This window comes from Rhinolophus sinicus, chromosome X (genome assembly GCF_036562045.2).
Source record: "Rhinolophus sinicus isolate RSC01 chromosome X, ASM3656204v1, whole genome shotgun sequence".
Classification (NCBI taxonomy): domain Eukaryota; kingdom Metazoa; phylum Chordata; class Mammalia; order Chiroptera; family Rhinolophidae; genus Rhinolophus; species Rhinolophus sinicus.
In genome coordinates this window covers 515,474-535,948 of record NC_133768.1, presented here as the reverse complement: position 1 = coordinate 535,948, position 20,475 = coordinate 515,474, and the positions used below count along the sequence as shown (strand labels likewise).

At 39.9% G+C, this 20,475-nt stretch overlaps 1 protein-coding gene across 1 annotated transcript; it reads right to left on the bottom strand.

Moving 5' to 3' along the window:
- Positions 1–1,384: 1,384 nt before the first annotated feature.
- LOC141569716 (testis-specific Y-encoded protein 1-like) lies at positions 1,385–3,588 on the bottom strand. The gene is made up of 5 exons (XM_074324050.1): positions 2,839–3,588; positions 2,152–2,229; positions 1,929–2,040; positions 1,688–1,833; positions 1,385–1,579 (listed from the first exon to the last, which is right to left on the bottom strand). The coding sequence occupies exons 1-5, from the start codon at positions 3,586–3,588 to the stop codon at positions 1,385–1,387; spliced, it is 1,281 nt and encodes a 426-aa protein (XP_074180151.1).
- Positions 3,589–20,475: the final 16,887 nt, after the last annotated feature.

Sequence of the window (20,475 nt, the reverse complement as noted above, 5' to 3'; positions counted from 1 at the left end):
CTTGCCCGAAAGCAGTCATATTTTTGCTGCATTCCCCAAGCCTTGGTCTCCCTTTCCCACAGAATCTCTATGTACCTTATGCCCCCATTTCCTAAATGTGGCTTGGAACGTTGGCCCAGAGAGTCTGGTCCTCAGCAAAAGACGGTGTAGTCCCACATATAAGGAGGACACTCAGTTCAACTGTGAAATGAACATTGAGACTTCCTCCACATTGCAGGCTGTAAGTATGTCTGCACGAACAAGGAGTGTACCTAGAAGACCATCATTCTACAGTATTGAGCATTGGACATATAAATGCTTGCCTGCTTACCCAGGCCCACTCCTTGAACTTTCTTATTTCCTGTAGGGATATGGGAAGAACCATTTACCAGCCTTTCTCCTCTTTCTTCTGACTCCCAAACCCTTGCCCCACTGGAAAAATTGTGTTCTCTGAGGCAATCCAAAAGGATATCTAGCCCCACTCTACACTTTTATAGACCCAGATGCCACCTCTCCTAAGGACTGGTAATACCTAGGCTGTGGATTAGAGGACCTATAGGGAATTGAATTTTCCTTGACTCAGCATATCCTCATGTAAAAACAAAACACAGAAACACATTGGTTGCTGTTTATTTATCCTTGAATGTTATTCCAGGCTTATCGATGTCTCCATCTCCGTAAGTCTCACTCCCGAGTACTCCTCACCTCTTTCCTGTGCATGAGAACAGTGTTGAAAAAAATCTGTTTCCATTGAAACAGCTTTTTAGGTTTCCCACTATTTTAGGTAAGGTGAAATATCTGTCATAATTTTCACAAAATCTTGGAGTTCCCATGGATACACACACACACACACACACACACACACACACACACACACACGGATATGGACATTTACCTTCCCTGGGAATTAACAGTTTCTTTAATTAGTCTGTGCTCTGACCAGAAATGATGGTTAAATCCTCATCTGTGACCTATTAAATTTCCTCCAGCCATGTGTGCAAAACCTGCCCCCCCCGCCCTTATATCTTGATAATGAATGACCAGTATTCTCATTATGGCAATGGGATGCAAAGGAGACCAGCAAGTTCACAGGTGGCTATGGTGATCAAAAATGAAAAGTGCTGGCCCAGCAGAGTAAGCTTTTACCTCAAGAGGACTCCCAGACACTTGTGGAAAGGGTGATAGGAAGTATATGTTGCCAGCCACAGTTTAAAGGGGTGTTAGGCAGATCTGAGAGTGGAGTGGATGGCCATGGAGTGAGAACACAGAGAAGTGGAGTTAATGAGTGAGCATTGATTCTGAGTGACTGCACATTCTCACTGCTTCATCCACCTTACACTTCCCTAATCAGAACCTGATTTGCCCTGCAGTTCTCTAAACTTCCTATCAGATCTTGGTGACCTTGTTACTTGCTGTCACTGGCTATGTTCCTCTGAGCCTCAGTTTTTCCATGTGAGAAATAAATCCCCAGCTCACTGACAGCACATGTTTCACTGCCCACCACAGGCTCCACACCTGTTCTCCTGTCCGATTCCTCCTCTGGTGCCTTGTTCTTCACATAGTACTGCAGGGGATTGGGCCACAGGTCCTTACTTATGATCTGTCAGGGGAAATGGGGCAGGTCGGGACAGGGTGGGGCTCAAATCCCAAATCCAAGCAGCAGGGGCACACACCAATATCATTTTTGGCATGGTCAGAGAGGACCCACCTCAGCCATCCTGCCAGAGTGTGTAAAGTTTTGGTCAGAGAACCAGTTGAAGAAGTTAGGGCTGCTGTCTTGATGCCTGTGGATATAGGCTTCATTTGCATAGTGCGGATACCAAAGAATTGGGGTAGAATGAGATGCCTTATATCCTGCAGGAAGAGAAGTATGTGGAAAGGGGCTGGATCACGTTCCAACTTCCACCCACCACCATCTGCGACCCCCTCAGTAGGCAACCTTCTCTTACCCGTGGCATGGATGACATAGTGCTTCACAATCACTTTATTGTGGAAGTAGGGGTTGCTTTGAAAGAACAATCTGATCTTGCAGCAATCATGGCGACGTCTGAATTCCTCAACCTGCCAGGGAAAAGTGGATGAGAAGGTGGAAATCTCTTTCCAGGAGACCTGCCCATTCTTGTTTTCAAGAGTAGATAATTTCCGTTACTCTCCCTCACTCTGCAGCCTCACCTGCAAATTTATCATGTAGCTAAGCATGTTTGCATCTTCGTCTCTGATCATGGCCGACATCTCTGGGTGGTTCACAAACTGCTTTAGGTCAAGGAGCTTGAAGTCTAGATGCTGGAGCTGAAAGGGCTAGGACACGAGCAAATCTGGGAAACAGCCTCACATTGCCTAATCACTCCTCCCCCTAGTTCAACTTCTTTAACATGGATTACAATAAGACCAAGGCAGTCCCCTGGTTGCTGCATACCTGTACACAAGCACAGAGAGGCACTTTTTCCTGGGAGCACTTGACCGCCACTGACCCCTGTGTGCCCAGTGCTATACAGAGCAGCTTATAGCTGAACATCACACACTCCTGTCTTTGATGGAAGAGATGTATAGTCAAAGCCCCTTTCCCGGAGCATTATCCAGAAGGGAAACTGAGTGTCATACACGACTTTTGAGTGAACAACCTTTGTGTTATTCATAATTCTGATTTGGACCTCTGCTGTTAGAGCCCAAGGAGCGTTCCAAGCCTTTGCATGATATCCAGGCTCCCCCCAGGTTTCAGGGTGAGAGTTGCAAGACTGCGCTCACAAGTCGGGGCTTGGCTTCAGTATATGTATTTCCTGAGCCATCTGGCTCCTGCCTTACCTGCCTCCTGTACTAGCCAGCCACCACCTGGTCCCTCCCTCACAGCATCAAGGATACGACTGTGGCCCAGAAGCCATGGATGCCTTGGATGATGGTGCTTCTGAGCTCTAGGTAGGGCTTGCGCCTCTTACTGATCCTGAGTTGCAGGCGACACTGGGCCCGGCTTGCTTGCTTATTCACTGGCTCCATTTCCAACTGAAGGGCCTCTAGCGCCTCCAGTGGGGACTGAGCCTGGGCCAGCTCTGGCTCCACAGGCTTCTCCTGTTGTGCCACCACCTGTCCCTCCTCCTCCCATTCCAGAGCCGGTACCTGATCCTCTTGGTCTTCCATCTCCTCAACCTCTACAACCTCTCCCAGCTCTACCTCATCCTCCACAACCTCCTGGTTCACCACCTCTTCTGTCACTATCTCCACCACCTGCATGATGTCCATCACTATCAGGACTGCCTCCTGTATCTCCTGTTCCTCCTGAGTCTCAACGTGCTCTTCATTCACTACTTGTACCACCTGCATGATGTCCTCTACAACCAGCATCACCTCTCGCCCTTCCTCCTCCTCCTGAGTCACCACCAATCCTTCAGTTACCACCTGCACAACCTGCATGATATCCTCTACAACCAGAAAAACCTCCTGCCCAGACTCCTCCCGTGCTACTGCCTGCCCCTCCACCTCCATCCCTGCAGCCTGCACTGGATCCTCACCCTCCTCCATTTCTCCAACTGCCTCCCCTTCCCCCACCTCCACCACATCCTCTACAATACCCTCGGTCACCACCTGCTCTTCCATCATCACCTCCACCAGCTGCATAATGTCCTTGGCAACCAGCACTGGCTCCTGATGAGATTCCAGGGCCTCTCCTTCCTCCACGCTGAGGAGGAGGTCTCTGCCACCCTCCCACCTGCTGAGGTCTGACAGGTTCCCACGTGTCCCACTGTACTAGGAGGCCTGCTGGCTCCTTTCTCCCGACGTCTCCCTTTCAGATATAAAGAACCCCAGGTATGCCTGGTTTTCCCTACCTTACCAGGACCCGTCTCACTCGTCAGGTGTCCCTCACCCTTAGCTGTGTGGCTGCGAAGGAGCGAGACCCTGTGACCACATGGCCAGCACACTAGCTGGGCTTCCTGGTGTAGCCTGTGGGGATTTGGAGAACTGGGTGAGTGCACAGGCTTCCTTCCACCAGCCCTCCAGGAACTCTGATGAAAAGATGGGAAAGCCACACCCAGTCTGCTCTCCTGCACAACAACCAATCAGTAAGAAGGCTCCCCACCCTCTTAGCTCCCCACTCTCTTAGAAGGCTGGCCTCCAGGAAGTCCTCAGTTATGGCATCTGGTATTATCCTGAACATCGGCGCCCTCTGCTGGGATTCTTAGCATTAACCAGAGTTTACCACTACTAAGTCATGGTTCTGTATCACTTGTCACATTGATCCACAGGGAGCTTTCATGAAATAGACCAGGGGATATGTCCTGGCCAGCATAGGATATCCATGCAACAGGCATATTTGAGAGCCAAGCTGCAGACACTTGCAAGGTCTCTGGCTTAAATTTTTCAGGCTAAATGTTCTTCATTTGCTTGACAAGAACATAAATGTTTCTGATTTAAGTTTTCTTCAACTCCTCCAAATGCCAATTGGGTCCATTCTCCTTGTGTCCTCAAGGTTCCAAAGGCTAAGTCCTCTCACTCCTCCCACGTAATTAGGTTCCAGTGAAGCATATAGGTGCTAGGTTATAAAAGAGACATCTAGATTCTAATCTCTAGTGTAAGCAGCTGTCACTAAAAATACCTTGTAACCGGCACTGAACTTTAGGTTTTGGAAAGTTCAGGATTCCAAATAACTCCACTAAATCCCAAAGCACCTCTTGTTCCCATATTAAGTATCTCAAATGAGAATTTGTACAATGTAATGTCTAATGCTTTTTTTTTTTTTTTTTTTTTTTTGAGACTTTTGTCCAAGTACAGTTGTACCTCGGTTTTCGAACGTAATCCATTCTGGAAGACCATTCAAGTTCTGAAACATTTGAAAACCGAGGCACGGTATCCCCATAGAAAGTAATGCAAAATGGATTAATCTGTTCCAGACCTTTAAAATCAACCCCTAAAACTGCAAATTTAGCATTAATTTTCCTATCTAATGATACCATAGATCCATAAAATTTACATCATTCGTAAACTGAAATGTTCATCAACAGAGACGTTCGAAAACCGAGGTACAACTGTACCTTAACAGGTAGCTCATCTAGTTGTGAAAAGCATTGAGAAGGGAAACAGAGAAGGAAGTTATCCAGATATTGTAATATAGGAGAACTTGTAGGAAAGTTTGCATCCTCCAAATGATATCTCAAGCTCTGTGAAAAGTAAGAGGGACTTCCTGAGAATCTCGAGGCACTGCTGCCCAGGTGTATTGCCTTTCTTCTCTAGTGAACGTAAAACAGGTATTGGGTACCCTTGGAATAGTAAAAACAGGTATTGGGTATCAACTGGAATAGTAAAAAATATACTGCACAAATCGATTAGACTGAAAATTTTGCTTTCAGCTGGAATGGATGTCAGAAGGGGTAGAGGTAGAAACTGTAATGTGCCGAGGGATAAACATGTTTCTTTTTAAGACATCCTGGGTAAACCTTTATCTCCAGGCATCAGGCTTTCTCACAGGCAAAGGGGGATAAGATAACACAGGACCTCATACACAGGATAATGAGCCCCTTATCCTTGTAACACTCTAATATGAGTTTAATGCCTAGAAGGTTTTCTTTATTTATAGGGTATTGACTAACTCTTCACATAGAATTTGAGGGTTCTACTTGAATCTAGAGAGGGAGTGCACTTTGGATTTTGCCAATGTCAGTTGAAGTTTCCCCAAACAGAGGATGATAGCTAATCCAACAGGAGCAAATGATCAGTGTCACCAAATAGAACTCTAGTGCCACCAGCAGTGGAGCAAATGAAGGATGTTGAATGTCACATCCAGCGCAACACAGGCAGTGAGGGAATGAAAAGAGGTGGCTTCGGGTTAAATTTTAAAAAAGAAAAAACTGAGATTTAATGCAGTTAAATCTCAGAAGGCCAGGGTCCTCGCACCCTGAACAAAGACTGGAGCCTCGACTCAAGCCAACTGGTGGTTTTATTGATATTCACATAAGGCATTAGCATTATGGTCTGTGAATCTCATACATCTTAATAGAAAACCGATTCAAGTCAATCACCCTTGCCTGCAGACATCTGGACCGTAAGTCTCAATTTCCCCAAGGGACAAAACCTATATGCATATGAATAGATGGAGAGCACCTCATTGAATCACTTGCCTTGCAGGTTTTAGGGAGAAATGCAGCCACAGAGGCTGAGGCTTTCCTTAGCCTGAGGAAGGTGGGGGCTGTGCCCACCTCTGTGAACCCCGGGTTCATCTGTTGGTCCCCACAAGGGCATCTGGCTTGAGGTGTTCCTTCCGTGAGGAATCTTACTCGTCATTGACTGTCCAGTCATCTTTCTGGTACCAAACAGGGAGGCATAGGGTGCAAACACGAAGGTTTAGCTAAGTCCCTGAAAGGATTGTCTTACAGACTCTCCTTTCTATGGGGACAGGTAGAAGGAAACAAAAGGTTAAGCTGTTGTGTGGCTACAGTTGAAAGGTCCTTTAATCTACCTGATTGACTAGATTGCTAGTGTCAAATCCTGGAGTTAGTTGTCCCACGTAAGGGAAATAAATTCCAGCATGATGCATTTCTAAGACAGCCTCAGATGAAGGACTGGGGTTGAGATAGTCAGATTTGCAGCATGGCCATACCTTGGGCTTGGCCACAATGTCTATAAGAGCATCTACCCAGCTGCTGGATGCACACCAGATGTGCCCTGCCTGGGTCCAGATATTTGGCCTCAGATTCTAAATAATCCCTAATTTAAGGCAGAATACCTGGAAATGTACAAGTATATGCCTGTGTATGCACATGTGTGTACGCGTCAATAGCATACATATGTATGTATACATATAGATATCTATGGTGTGTGCATTATTCTATCCATGTATATGTGTGCATTGAAACATGAAACCTCTTATAAGAAGCGTGTAAAATCTGGGCCATTGAAAACTGCCAGATGACATAGATCTGACCAGCAAAGTCACTGATGTAGCACCATGTGAGTGCCAATATCCTGCACCTTGTCTCTGGATCTCTCCTTGAATAGAATAGGGAGAAAGAACAACCAGTGTCAGGAGAGAGATCCCAAATGCACAACACACAAAATATTCCCATCAGCATATGCAAGCAAGAGTGGAAGAAACCCCAAATAACATTTATGGTCTTATCAAGTGAATGGGAAATCTTTCCCCTGCGGAGGCCTGTATATAAGAAAAATGGTTTTTGGTAATATCGGGGAGGTGGTCTTGTATTCCAGCAGAATGAGTTGACACAAACTTACCTTGCCTCTGTGAATCAACACTCCTTTCTTCGGTCACAACTTTGGCACATCAGCCCTATGGATAGACCATCCTTCACTCAACAGGTGAGCTTCGAGTCTGTATGAGGGAGAAGCAGGACAAATAATGGGGTGGTCAGGAGGGATACTGACCTTAGTCAGGTTGGGCTGGGGTCCTTTACCCCCACCACCCTCTTTTTGATTGGTGGAGATATGGGTGGGCTAACTGAGTGTGACTCTCCCATCCTTCCATCAGATTCCCTGGGAGCTGGCATCAGAAACCTCCCGCATATGCCCTGCCTACCAGAAAATGGAGGCCAAACCAAGAATCTCAGCTTCAGTGTGCTAGTCTTGCAGGTGACCAGGTCTGCTCTGGATATAGTGCAGCTCATAGTTGTAGAACTGAGGGCCAGGGCCACGTGGCAAGTATGGCAGGGTCTGGGGAAAGTTGGGCAATCCTGGCATTCTGGGATGATTTAGATATGGTAGGGGGTGCTTTAGGAAGCAGGATCCCACAGGCCTCCTGGTACAGTGGGGCTCGTGAGGATCCTGCAGACTTCAACCTTTGGGAGGGAGGCAGAGGCCTTCATTGCCAGGGTTAAGGAAGAGTAGGAAGGAGAGGCCCTGGAGTTGCAGCAGGAGGCAGTGCTGGTTGAAGAGGTAACCATGCAGGTGGAGGTTGTGACAGAAGAGGAACTGATGGCCCAGGAGTCTGAGGAGGATGTGGTGGAATACTGAGTCCACACAGCCTCCACCTCCCCCACCATACACACATGTATACTCACATTTCAAGGTGTGAGTCTGGCAGAGCTCTAAACACAACCAGGCAGTGCCTTCTACACACAGGTTTCTTGAGAAGCTGTGTGTAGATACAGCTTCATTGGAATGAACACTCTCCTTACAGAACTTGGAGTCAGGAGACAGCACATGCAAACATCACAAGCAGTGACCTTGTTGCACTGGCACACACAGATCAGGTGCAGATCAGGGACATTCAGGAAGCAAGCCCTCCCCATGTCATCTGATGAAGCTGTACCCAAGGACACCACAGTCCTGAGCATGTGTGATGAATGGCAGGAACTCTAACTAATTGTCTATTGATTGGCAGTTGCTTTGCTTCCATGTTGGTGATTGTAAATAGTGTTGCAATAAACACAAAAGTACATATATCTTTTTAGAATAAGATTTCAATTTCTTTAGGTAAATACCTAGATGTTAAAGTGCTGGGTCACAAAGCAGTTCTACTTTCAGTTTTGGAGAAACCTCCAAATTGTTTTCCATATTGGCTATACCCATTTGCAATCTCACCAACAGTATATGTATGAGGGTTCCCTAATAATATCAAGATTTAGAAGTAACCCAAATGCCCATCCACAGATAAGTGGATAAAGAACATATAGATCTGACAACTAAGTTTTCAAAATTGTTGCAGTGGTGTTGCTAACCTTTTTTTCGTATCAGAGAGATTATTTTTCATATCATATGAATTTGTATTACTGGACAGCTAACCAAGGTTATTATTATTTGAAAGTACTGAAAAGTCTGCATGAAAAAAATTAGGGGACCTGAACTTCTAAGTATTGTGATAATTTTGCAACCTCAATTTGGCAGAGTTGCTTAATAAAACTATATACTCAAAATTCCAAGAATAAAAGCTTTTTAAAAACTATTCAGAGAGGGATCAAAATGGTGGCCTGAGGTGAGCCTCTGTAAAGCTCCCCTGGAATTTACAACTAATCGAACAACAATAACTCCACAAAGGACTCCTTACACAGTAGACAGGTAAGACGAAGAAGCCCACTACTGAATTCACCTAAAGGTGTGGGCATTGCGCGAGCAGGGGAGAAGGGAAGGGAGAAGGGCGGAGACGGAGCCACGTGGCCACAGTATACAGACCTAGCTCAGTGCTCTGAGCACGCTGCATCCCGGAACTACTTCAGCTGCCAGAGAGGGAAGAACTTGGAGAGCTAGGTCTGCTTATGGCCCATAGGCCAGAGGGGGCAGCATATAACACAGCTGAAACCAACACTCATGGTGGAGACATCGGAGAAATGATTGAGGGAAGAAGGCTGAAAACGGTGGTTTAAGCCTTCAATGCTATGCAGAGAACTGAAGTCTTAGGCACTGAGACTAGCCGCCACCTCCCTACCCTCCCAGAGCTTGCCCCACCCCCACCTGCCCAGTGCTAGAACCAGAACAGTAGCAGTGTAAGATCAAAATAACTGAATATTTGCTGTTCTGAGAACTGTGGGCCACAGACACAAATTCGCAGCCCTACTAGTTCCAGCAAAGGGAAGGGAGCTGTGGAAGCCTGCCCAGCTGTGGTGGTGGTTGCAGCCATTGCTCTTGGCCACATCTCACAACACACCCCACCCCTGGCCCCACCATCTGGGCAGATCCCTGCAGGAGTAAACAGAACTGCTGAAACATATGGGCTATGAATCTGGTGCAGGAAGAGATTTGGAACTTCTAAAGCTCTCCACATACCCACACGGACACTATGCCCTGTGACACAAGCGAACTATTAACAGAGGAGAAGTCTGTCTCCCAGGGAATCCCCCCATTGTGTGAGAAGCTGGAATAGTGCAGAGAAAACATAGAACTACCATGTGAGAGAGAAAAAAAAGGATGCAGTTGAGAGAAAATAAAGCATTCTACCAACAAGTACTGGAAAACAAAAGAAAGACCTCTTCCTATCAACCTATTGCAGAAGCCACTCCTGTAGATGCTAGGAAGAGAAGTAATAAAACAGTAATTGCCATGAATAACCAACGCAACATGACAGCACCGAAAGAAAGTGAAAAGTCTCCAGAAAAAGAATTTAAAGATACAAAAATATGTGACTTAAATGACAGGGAATTCAAGATTGCAGTTCTGAAAAAACTCAACAAGATGCAAGAAAACACAGATAGACAGTTTAATGAACACAGAAACACTATCAAAGAAAAACATGAGCATTTTAAGAAAGAGATTAAAATTTTAGAAAAGAACCAAATAGAATTTCTGGAGTATAAGAGCTCCATAGAAGAAATTAAAAATGGAATGACCAGCTTAGGTAGTAGAGTTGAAAAGATGGAGGAAAGAATCAGTGACATCAAAGATAGAAACCTGAAAATTACATAGATGGAAGAAGAAACAGACTTGAGACTTAAAAGTAATGAAAGAACTCTACAGGAACTTTCTGACTCCATCAGAAAGAGCAATATAAGAATAATGGGCATACCAGAAGGAGAAGAAAGAGAGAAGGGAACACAGAATATATTCAAACAAATTGTCGATGAGAACTTCCCAAACTTGTGGACAGAACTGGATCCTCAAATCCAAGAAGCAAACAGAACACCTAATTACCTCAATCCCAACAGGCATTCTCCTAGGCATGTTGTATGGAATATGTCTAAAATCAATGACAATGAAAGAATCCTCAACCCCAGGGAAAAGAAGACGGTAACCTACAAAGGAAAGCCCATTAGATTATCATCAGATTTTTCAGCAGAAACTCTACAAGCCAGGAGGGAGTGGAACTAAATATTCAGACTATTTAAAGAGAGAAATTATGAGCCAAGAATAATATATCCAGTAAAGATATCCTTTAGATATGAAGGAGGAATAAAGACCTTTCCAGATATACAGAAGCTGAGGGAATTTTCTAATACATGACCTGCACTACAAGAAATATTAAAGGAGGCTATTTGACCACCATCAACTGGGACAATTTGTGGCAACCAAAACTCAAAAAGGAGTAGAGTAAAGGCCTGAACTGGAAAATAGGAATGGAGAAAGTAAGCGTGCTGAAGAAAATGGAATACTCTAAATATCAAACTTTCTTTTACATAAACTTAAGGGTAACCACTCAAAAAAAATCCAGAACTGAAATATATACTGTAATAAAACAAGAAACAGAGGGAAACATCATAGAATACCACCGTACAGAAATAATAGACAACAAAAAGGCAAATAAACAATGGCGACACAGCCTTACCAGAAAACTAAAGATAGAATGACAGGAAATAGTCACATATCAATAATCACCCTAAATGTAAATGGACTGAACTCACCAATAAAAAGGCACAGAGTAGCAGATTGGATCCAAAAACTAAACCCAAACATATGCTGTCTCCAGGAGACACATCTCAGCTACAAGGACAAGCATAGACTCAAAGTGAAAGGGTGGAAATTGACACTGCAAGCAAATGATATAGTCATAATGATATCAGATGAAATAGACTTTAGGTTGAAAAAGACAACAAGAGACAAAGATGGACATTTCATAATGGTAAAGGGGACTATACAACAAGAAGACATAACAGTCATCAATATTTATGCCCCCAATCAGGGAGCACCAAAATATACCAAGCAACTACTAACAGAACTAAAGGGAGAAATTGACCAAAACACAATTATACTAGGGGACTTAAATACATCATTGACAGCTATGGATAGATCATCCAAACAGAAAATAAATAGTGAAATAGCAGCCCTAAATGACACATTAGGTGAAATGGACATAATTGACATATATAGAGCTCTTCATCCTAAAACAACAGACTATACATTATTTCTAGTGTACATGGAACATTCTCAAGGATAGACCATACATTGGGACATAAAATCAGCCTCAGCAAATTTAAGAAGATTGAAATCATACCAAGCATACTCTCTGATCATAAGGCTTTGAAATTAGATATCAACTGCAAAAAGAAAGCAGGAAAAAACACAAATACATGGAGTTAAACAACATACTTTTTTTTTTTTTAATTAAATTTATTGGGGTGACAATTGTTAGTAAAATTACATAGATTTCAGGTGTACAATTCTGTATTACATCATCTATAAATCCCATTGTTTGTTCATCACCCAGAGTCAGTTCTCCTTCCATCACCATATATTCGATCCCCCTTACCCTCATCTCCCACCCCCAACCCCCCGCCCCCGTTACCCTCTGGCAACCACTAAACTATTGTCTGTGTCTATGAGTTTCTGTTTCTCATTATTTGTCTTGTTCTTTTGTTGTTTTTGGTTTATATACCACATATCAGTGAAATCACATGGTTCTCTGCTTTTTCTGTCTGACTTGTTTCGCTCAGCATTACTCTCTCAAGATCCATCCATGTAAACAACATACTTTTAAAGAACGACTGGGTCAAAGAAGAAATTAGAGGAGCGATCGAAAATACATAGAAAAATATGACAATGAAAATACATCCTACCAAAATTTTCGGGATGCAGTGAAAGCAGTTTTAAGAGAGAAATTTATATCATTACAGGACTATTTCAAGAGAAGAGAAAAATCCCAAATAAATAACCTCATATTACACCTTAAAGAACTAGAGAAAGAAGAACAAGTGAAACCCAAGGTCAGCAGAAGAAAGGAAATAACAAAAATCAGAGCAGAACTAAATGAAATAGGGAACAAAAACACAATAGAAAAAATTAATGTGACAAAGAGCTGGTTCTTTGAAAAGATTAACAAAATTGACAAACCCTTGGCTAGACTCACTAAGATAAAAAGAAAGAAGACACTAATTAACAAAATCAGAAACGAAAAAGGGGAAGTCATCACAGACACCACAGAAATACAAAGGATAATGCAAGACTACTACGAAGGACTATATGCCACAAAATTCAATAACCTAGAAGAAATAAACAAGTTCTTAGCCTCCAAGGCTGACCCATGAAGAACTGGAAAATCTAAACAGACCAATCACCAATAACAAAATTGAATCAGTCATCCAAAACCTTCCCAAAAGCAAAAGTCCGGGACCAGATGGCTTCACTAGTGAATTCTACCAAACCCTCAAAGAGGATCTAATACCAATCCTGCACAAACTCTTCCAAAAAATTGAAGAAGAGACAGTACTCCCTAACTCATTTTATGAGGCCAACATTACCCTGATACCAAAACCTGGTAAGGACAACACAAAAAAGAAAACTACAGACCAATATCTCTGATGACTACAGATGCAAAAATCCTAAACAAAATTCTAGCAAACCAAATACAACAATGCATTCAAAAGATTATTGATCACGACCAAGTGGGGTTCATTCCAGGGCACAAGGATGGTTCAACATCCTCAAATCCATCAATGTGTAACATCACATAAACAAAATAAAGGAAAAAATCATATGATTATATCAATTGATGCAGAAAAAGCATTTGACAAGAGACAACATACATTTATGATTAAAACAAGACATGGAAACAACCAAAATATCCTGTGAGAGATGAATGAATAAAGAAGTTGTGGTATATATACACAATGGAAAACTATTCTTCAGTAAGAAAAGATGATATAGGAACATTTGTGACAACATGGATGGATATTGAGAGTGTGATGCTAAGCGTAGTAAGTCAGAGAGAAAAAAACAGAGAACCGTATGATTTCACTGATATGTGGTATATAAACCATAAACAGCAAAAGAACAAGACAAACAAATGAGAAAGAAAAACTCATAGACACAGACAATAGTTTAGTGGTTACCAGAGGGTAAGGGGGGTGGGTGGTGGGAGATGAGGGTAAGAGGGATCAAATATATGGTGATGGAAGGAGAACTGACTCTGGGTGGTGAACACACATGGGATTTATAGATGATGTAATACAGAATTGTACACCTGAAATCTATGTAATTTCACTAACAATAGTCACTCCAATAAATTTTAAAAAAGCTATTCAAGATTTTTGCCTAAATTTACTAACAAATATTGTAACACTTGCAGATAATTGAATATTTGTAGGAGTATACTATTAAAACTTATGAGTTACATAGATTTTCAAATAATCCAAGATAAAGTTAATGGCTATTTCCTAAAACAAAACACTTAGTTTGCAGTATTTATTATATGTAAGGCACATATTTCATTTCTGTAAGATATATACTGAGGAAAGTTAATGGATCAGTGTTCTTTCCCCCAAATACCCAATAATTCTAAGGAAAAAAACAATGCTGGAAGTATCACACTCCCTGACTTCAGCTTGTACTACAGGGCAACAATAATCAAAGCAGTATGGTATTGGCAGAAAAACAGACACAGACCAATGGAATAGAATTGAGAACCCAGAAATAAACCCACATAAATTTGGACAGATAATATTTGACAAAGAAGTCCAAAACATACAATGGAGAAAAGACAGCCTCGTCAAAATGGTGTTGGGAAAATAGCAAAGCCACATACAAAAGAATGAAACCACACTACTTTCAGTCACTATGTACCAAAAGAAATTCAAAATAGATCAAACACCTAAACAAAATCCTGAAAAATAAAATGCATAGAAGAAAACATAGGTACTAAACTTATGAACAATGGGTTCAAAGAGGATTTTATGAATTTGACTTCAAAGGCAAGGGAAGCAAAAGCTAAAATAAACTAATGGGACTATATCAAACTCAAAAGCTTCTGCACAGCAAAAGAAACCGTTGATAAAATAAAGAGGCAACCAAACGAATGGGAGAAGATTTTTACAAGCAATGCTTCTGATAAGGAGCTAATATCCAAAATACATAAGGAACTCATACAACTCAACACCAGAAAGCCCAAACAATCCAATTGAAAAATGGGCAGAGGACCTGAATAGACATTTCTCCAAAGAGGACATACAAATAAATGGCTAACAGACATGTGAAAAAATGCTCAACATCACTAATCATCAGAGAAATGCAAATGAAAACCACAATGAGATATCACCTCATATCAGTTAGAATCACTGTCACCAACAAGACAAATATTAACAAGTGAGGCTGTAGAGAAAAAAGAACCCTCATACACTGTTGGTGGGAATGCAGATTGGTGCACCTGCTATGAAAGGCTAAAAATTAAAAATAGAATTACCATGTGACCCAGCAATCCCTGTCTTGGGTATCTACTCAAAAATCTGAAAACATTTATCTGTAAAGACATATGTGCTCTGATGTTCATTGCATTTTTATTTACGGTGGCCAACACATGAAAAGAATCAAAGTGTCTTTCGATATATGATTAGATAAAGAAGTTGTGTGTGTATATATATATATATATATATATATATATATATATATATATATATATATATATATATACACAATAGAATACTATTCTGCCATAAGAAAAGATGAAATAGTGTCATTTGCGACAACATGGATGGATCTTGAGATTATAATACTAAGCAAAACAAATCAGACAGAAAAAGTAGAGAACCATATGATTTCATTGGTATGTGGTATATAAATCTTTTCCCATTATAGTTGACATTTAATACTATTTCATATTAGTTTCAGGTGTAGTTTCAGTGCAGTTGTCAGACTAACTGGTTCAGTTTTTAGTGTAGAAAATTGGTTTCATTACTATTATTCCCACTTGGGTCATGTGCTACTTTAGTTTGGATAAGTAAATGGATGATTAATTTTATATTTTTTTAACACTTTTATATCATTCCATATTTTCTTTTGACTTATACCATTCCTTTAAGAGATACAAACACACACAAAATTTCATTTATCAGGCAAGCATTGCTTTTCAGCCTTGTTGGAGAGCAAACCTTTCTTTTATACATTTATGTTTCAAAGAGGAATATATAATGTTTTTTAGCCCTCCAAACTAGAAACAGGCATTATTTGCCAGTGGAAATGTAACAGATTGCTTAATTTTGTATGCATTTTTATGTTGAAAGACATAAAAATGATATTAGAGAAACAGAGCAATTAAACAAATGTATTGCTTTTGTGCTTGTTTTAGTCAGGGGTAAAATCAGACATAAAATAGCATTTTGTGGAAATTTTACTCTAAAAATTTTAACAAAACACAGTAAATTTAAACAGTTAACTTTTATTTTTCAATTAAAATTAACAATTATGAAATTTCTTTTTCATTATATCCAAAAATTCATGGATGGAATGTTAACATATACCTTTACCCAAAAGAAAAACATTTTTCTTTTGGTAGTACTCAAGTAACAAAGACATATAGCATTTAAATTTTCTCTTTGAACAGAAAATTTAGTACACACCTCAGTTATTTGTAGTATCTCTTTTGACCTGCTCTTTCAGATTGGCTTCCACCACAACCCCCTCTGGAAGCCCTATAACTTTTTTTTTTTTTTAACATTTGTTTTATTAGTTTCAGGTGCACAAAGAATGTAATAGTTAAACATTTATCATTTTAATCCCTCACCAGGAGACAACCCCATTCACTCCATCCACTACCCCTCTGACATCTCACACAGCCATTACATTTCCACTGTCTCTATTCCTAATGCTGTACTCCACCTCTTGTATCTCTCTCTCTCTCTCTCTCTCTCTCTCTCTCTCTCTCTCTCTCTCTCTCTCATTGCAGTTGACATTCATTATTGTTCAGGTTCAGGTGAACAGTGCAGAAATGAGGCATCTACATCATCACAGAGAATGTCTCCCTAATGAGACAAGTGTCCATTGGATACCCTACAAAATGTTTACATTATTGATTACATTACCCAAATTGACTTTCATATTCCCTCTGCAATCTTGTGGTTACCGAATGTGCTTTCTAATCCCCTTACCTTCCGCCTTATCCCAAACCCCCCTTCCATTTAGCAACCCTCAGTTTTTCCTCTATATCTCTGAGACTGTTTCTGATTAGTTCATTCATTTATTCATTTCTTTAGATTCCATATATAAGTGAGATCATATGGTATTTGTGTTTCTCTGACATATTTCACTTAACATAATGTTCTCTAGGTCCATCCATATTGTTGCAAATGGTAAGATTTCATTCTTCTTTATGGCTGCGTAATACTCCATTGTATAAATGTACCACAGTTTCTTAATCCAGTCATCTCCTGATAGGCATTTAGGTTGTTTCCATGTCTTGGCTATTGTGTATAGTGCTGCAGTAAACATAGGGGTACACAATTTTTTTGAATTAGAGTTTGGGGTTTCTCCAGATAGGTACCTAGAAGTGGAATTACTAGATCATAAGGAAGTTCCATTTTCAGATTTTTGAGATATCTCCATACTGTTTTCTATAGTGGCTGCACCAATCTGCAATCCCGACAGTCCACAAGGGTTCCCTTTTCTCCATATCCTCAGCAGCACTTGAGTTTGTTGATTTATTCATGATAACCATTTTGACTGGCGTGAGGTGGTATCACATTGTGGTTTTTATCTGCAAAGACTGTAAAATATCTCGGAAACATATTTCTCTAATGATTAGTGAAGTTGAGCATTTTTTCATATGTTTCTTTGCCATCTGTATGTCCTTTTTAGAAAAATGTCTCTTCATGTCCTCTGCCCATTTTTTAAGTGGGTTTTTTGGTTTTTCTGGAGTTGAGTTGAGTGAGTTTTTTATAAATTTGGGATATTAACTCCTTATTGGATATATCATTGGCAAACATCTTCTCCCATTCAGTAGGATCCCTTTTTATTTTATTGATGGTTTCCTTTGCTGTGAAAAAAATTTCAGTTTGATGTAATCCCACATGTTTATTTTTTCTCTTACTTCACTTGCCCGAGAGGACATATCAGTAAAAATCTTACTCTGGGTAATGTCTGTAAAGTTTCTTCCTATATTTTATTCTAGCAATTTTATGGTTTCATATCTTACATTTAAGTCTTTAACACATTTTAAATTTATTGTTGTATATGCTGTAAGGAGGTAATCCAGCTTAATTTTTTTCCATGTGTCTGTCCAGGTTTCCAGCACCATTGATTGAATACACTGTCTTTACCCCACCGTACATTCTTGCTTCCATTGTCATAGATTACATGACCATATAGGCATGGATTTACTTCTGGGCTCTCATTCTATTCCATTGATCTATGTGTCTGTTTTTATGCCAGTACCATGCTGTTTTGATTATTGTAGCCTTGTAGTATAATTTGATGTCAGGTATTGTTATACTTCCCACTTTGTTCTTATTTCTCAAGATTGCCGAGGCTATCCAGGGTCTTTTATGGTTCCATATAAATTTTAGGATTATATGTTCTATTTCTATGAAAAGTGTCCTTGATAGTTTGATAGGAAGTGTGTTGAATCTGTATATTGTCTTAGAGAGTATGCACATTTTAACTATATTAATTCTTCCTATCCATGAGCATGGTATGTGTTTCCATCTATTTACATCTTCTTTAATTCTCTCTTCAGTGTCTTATAATTTTCTGAGTACAGATCTTTTATTTCTTTGGTTAAATTTATTCCGAGATATTTTACAGTCTTTGAAGCAATTGTAAATGGGATTGTTTTCTTAATTTCTCCTTCTGATATTTTATTATTGGTATATAGAAATGCAACTGATTTCTGAATATTAATTTTGTATCCTGATACTTTACGAAATTCATTTATCAGTACTAATAGTTTTTTGGTGGAATCTTTAGGGTTCTCTATAATAGTATTATGTCTAGTATCATGTCATCTGCATATAATGACAATTTTACTTCCGCCTTACAATTTGGATGCCTTTCTTTTATTTTTTTATTTTTTATTTTTTTGCCTGATTGCTGTGGCAAGAACTTCCAGCATTATGTTCAATAGAAGTGGAGAAAGTAGGCAACCCTGCCTGATCTTAAGGGGAATGGTTTTAGCTTTTCCCTATGGAGTGATGTTAGCTGTGGTTTTATCATATATGGCCTTTATTATGTTGAGATACGTTCCCTCTGTCTCCACTTTCTTAAGAGTTTTTATCACAAATGTCTCCTGGATTTTGTCAAATACTTTTTCTGCATCTATTGATATGACCATATGATTTTTATTTTTAATTTTGTTAATGTGGTATATCACATTGTTTTGTGGATGTTATACCACCCTTGCATACCAGGAATGAATCCCACTTGATCATGGTGTGTGATCTTTTTAATGTATTGCTGAATTCTGTTCACCAATATTTTGTAGAGGTTTTTTGCATCTATGTTCATTAGAGATATTGGCCTGTGGTTTGCTTTCTTTGTAGTGTCTTTGTCTGATTTTGGGATCAGGGTAATAGTGGCCTTGTAAAAACTGTTTGGGAGCCTTCCCTCCTTCTGGATTTTTAGAAGAGATTGAGGAGAATAGGTGATAATTCTTTTTTGAATGTTTTTTAAAATTAACCTGTAAAGCCATCTGGTCAAGGGCTTTTGTTTGTTGGGAGATTGTTGATTACTGATCAATTTCCCTAGTGATAATCAGTATATTCAGGTTTCCCGTTTCTTCTTGAGTTAGTCTTGGAAGATTGAATGCTTCTAGAAAATTGTCCATTTCTCCCAGATTGTTAAATTTGTGGTCATATAGTTGCTCATAGTAATTTCTTAAAATATTTTGTGTTTCTTATTTTATTTTATTTTTTTATTTTTGGTGTCTATTGTCACTTCTTCTCTTTCATTTCTGATTTTATTAATTTGGGTCCTCTCTGTTTTTTTTTTTTTTTTTTTTTTTTTTTTTTTTTTTTTTTTTTTTTTTTTATGAGTCTGGCTAGAGGTTTGTCAATTTTGTTTATCTTCTCTTAAAAACATCTCTTGGATTCATTGATATTTTGTATTGTTTTTCTGGTTTCTATTTCATTTATTTCCATTCTGATCTCTATTATTTCCTTCCTTGTACTCCTTTTGGGCTTATTTTGCTGTTTTTTTTTTTTTTTCCCCAGATCACTTAAGTGTGAAGATAAACTGTTGATTAGTGATTTTGCTTGTTTCTTTAGATAGGTCTGCAATGTATGAATTTTCCTCTTAGGACTGCTTTCGCTGCATCCCATAGATTTTGGGTTGCCGTGTTTTCTTTTTTGTTTGTGTCGAGATATCTTTTGATTTCTTCCTTGATCTCATGGTTGACCCATTTATTATTTAGTAACAGGTTATACATTCTCCATGAATTGTGTCTTCCAGTTTTTTATTCTCCTGTAGTTTATTTCTAATTTCATAGCATTGTGTACAGAGAAGACAATTGGTAAGATTTCAATTTTCTTAAATTTGTCAAGACTTGTTTCGTGGCCTAACATGTGATCTATCTTGGGAAATGTTCCATGTGCGCTTGAGAAGAATGTGTATCCTGCAGCTTTGGGGTGAAAAGCTCTGAAAATATTGATTAAATCCAACTGGTCCATTGTGCCATTTCAGGCCATTGTTTCCATATTGATTTTTGTCTGGAAGATCTGTCCCTTCTTGTCAGAGGTGTGTTGAAGTCCCGTATTATGAGAGTATTACTGTTAATCTCTGTCTTATTTCATCAATATCTGTTTTATATATTTAGGTGCTCCTATGTTGGGTGCATAGATGTTTACTAGGGTTATATCCTCTTGTTGGATCGATCGTTTTATTATTATACAGTGCCCATCTTTGTCTTTTAATATATTCTTCATTTTAAAGTCTGTT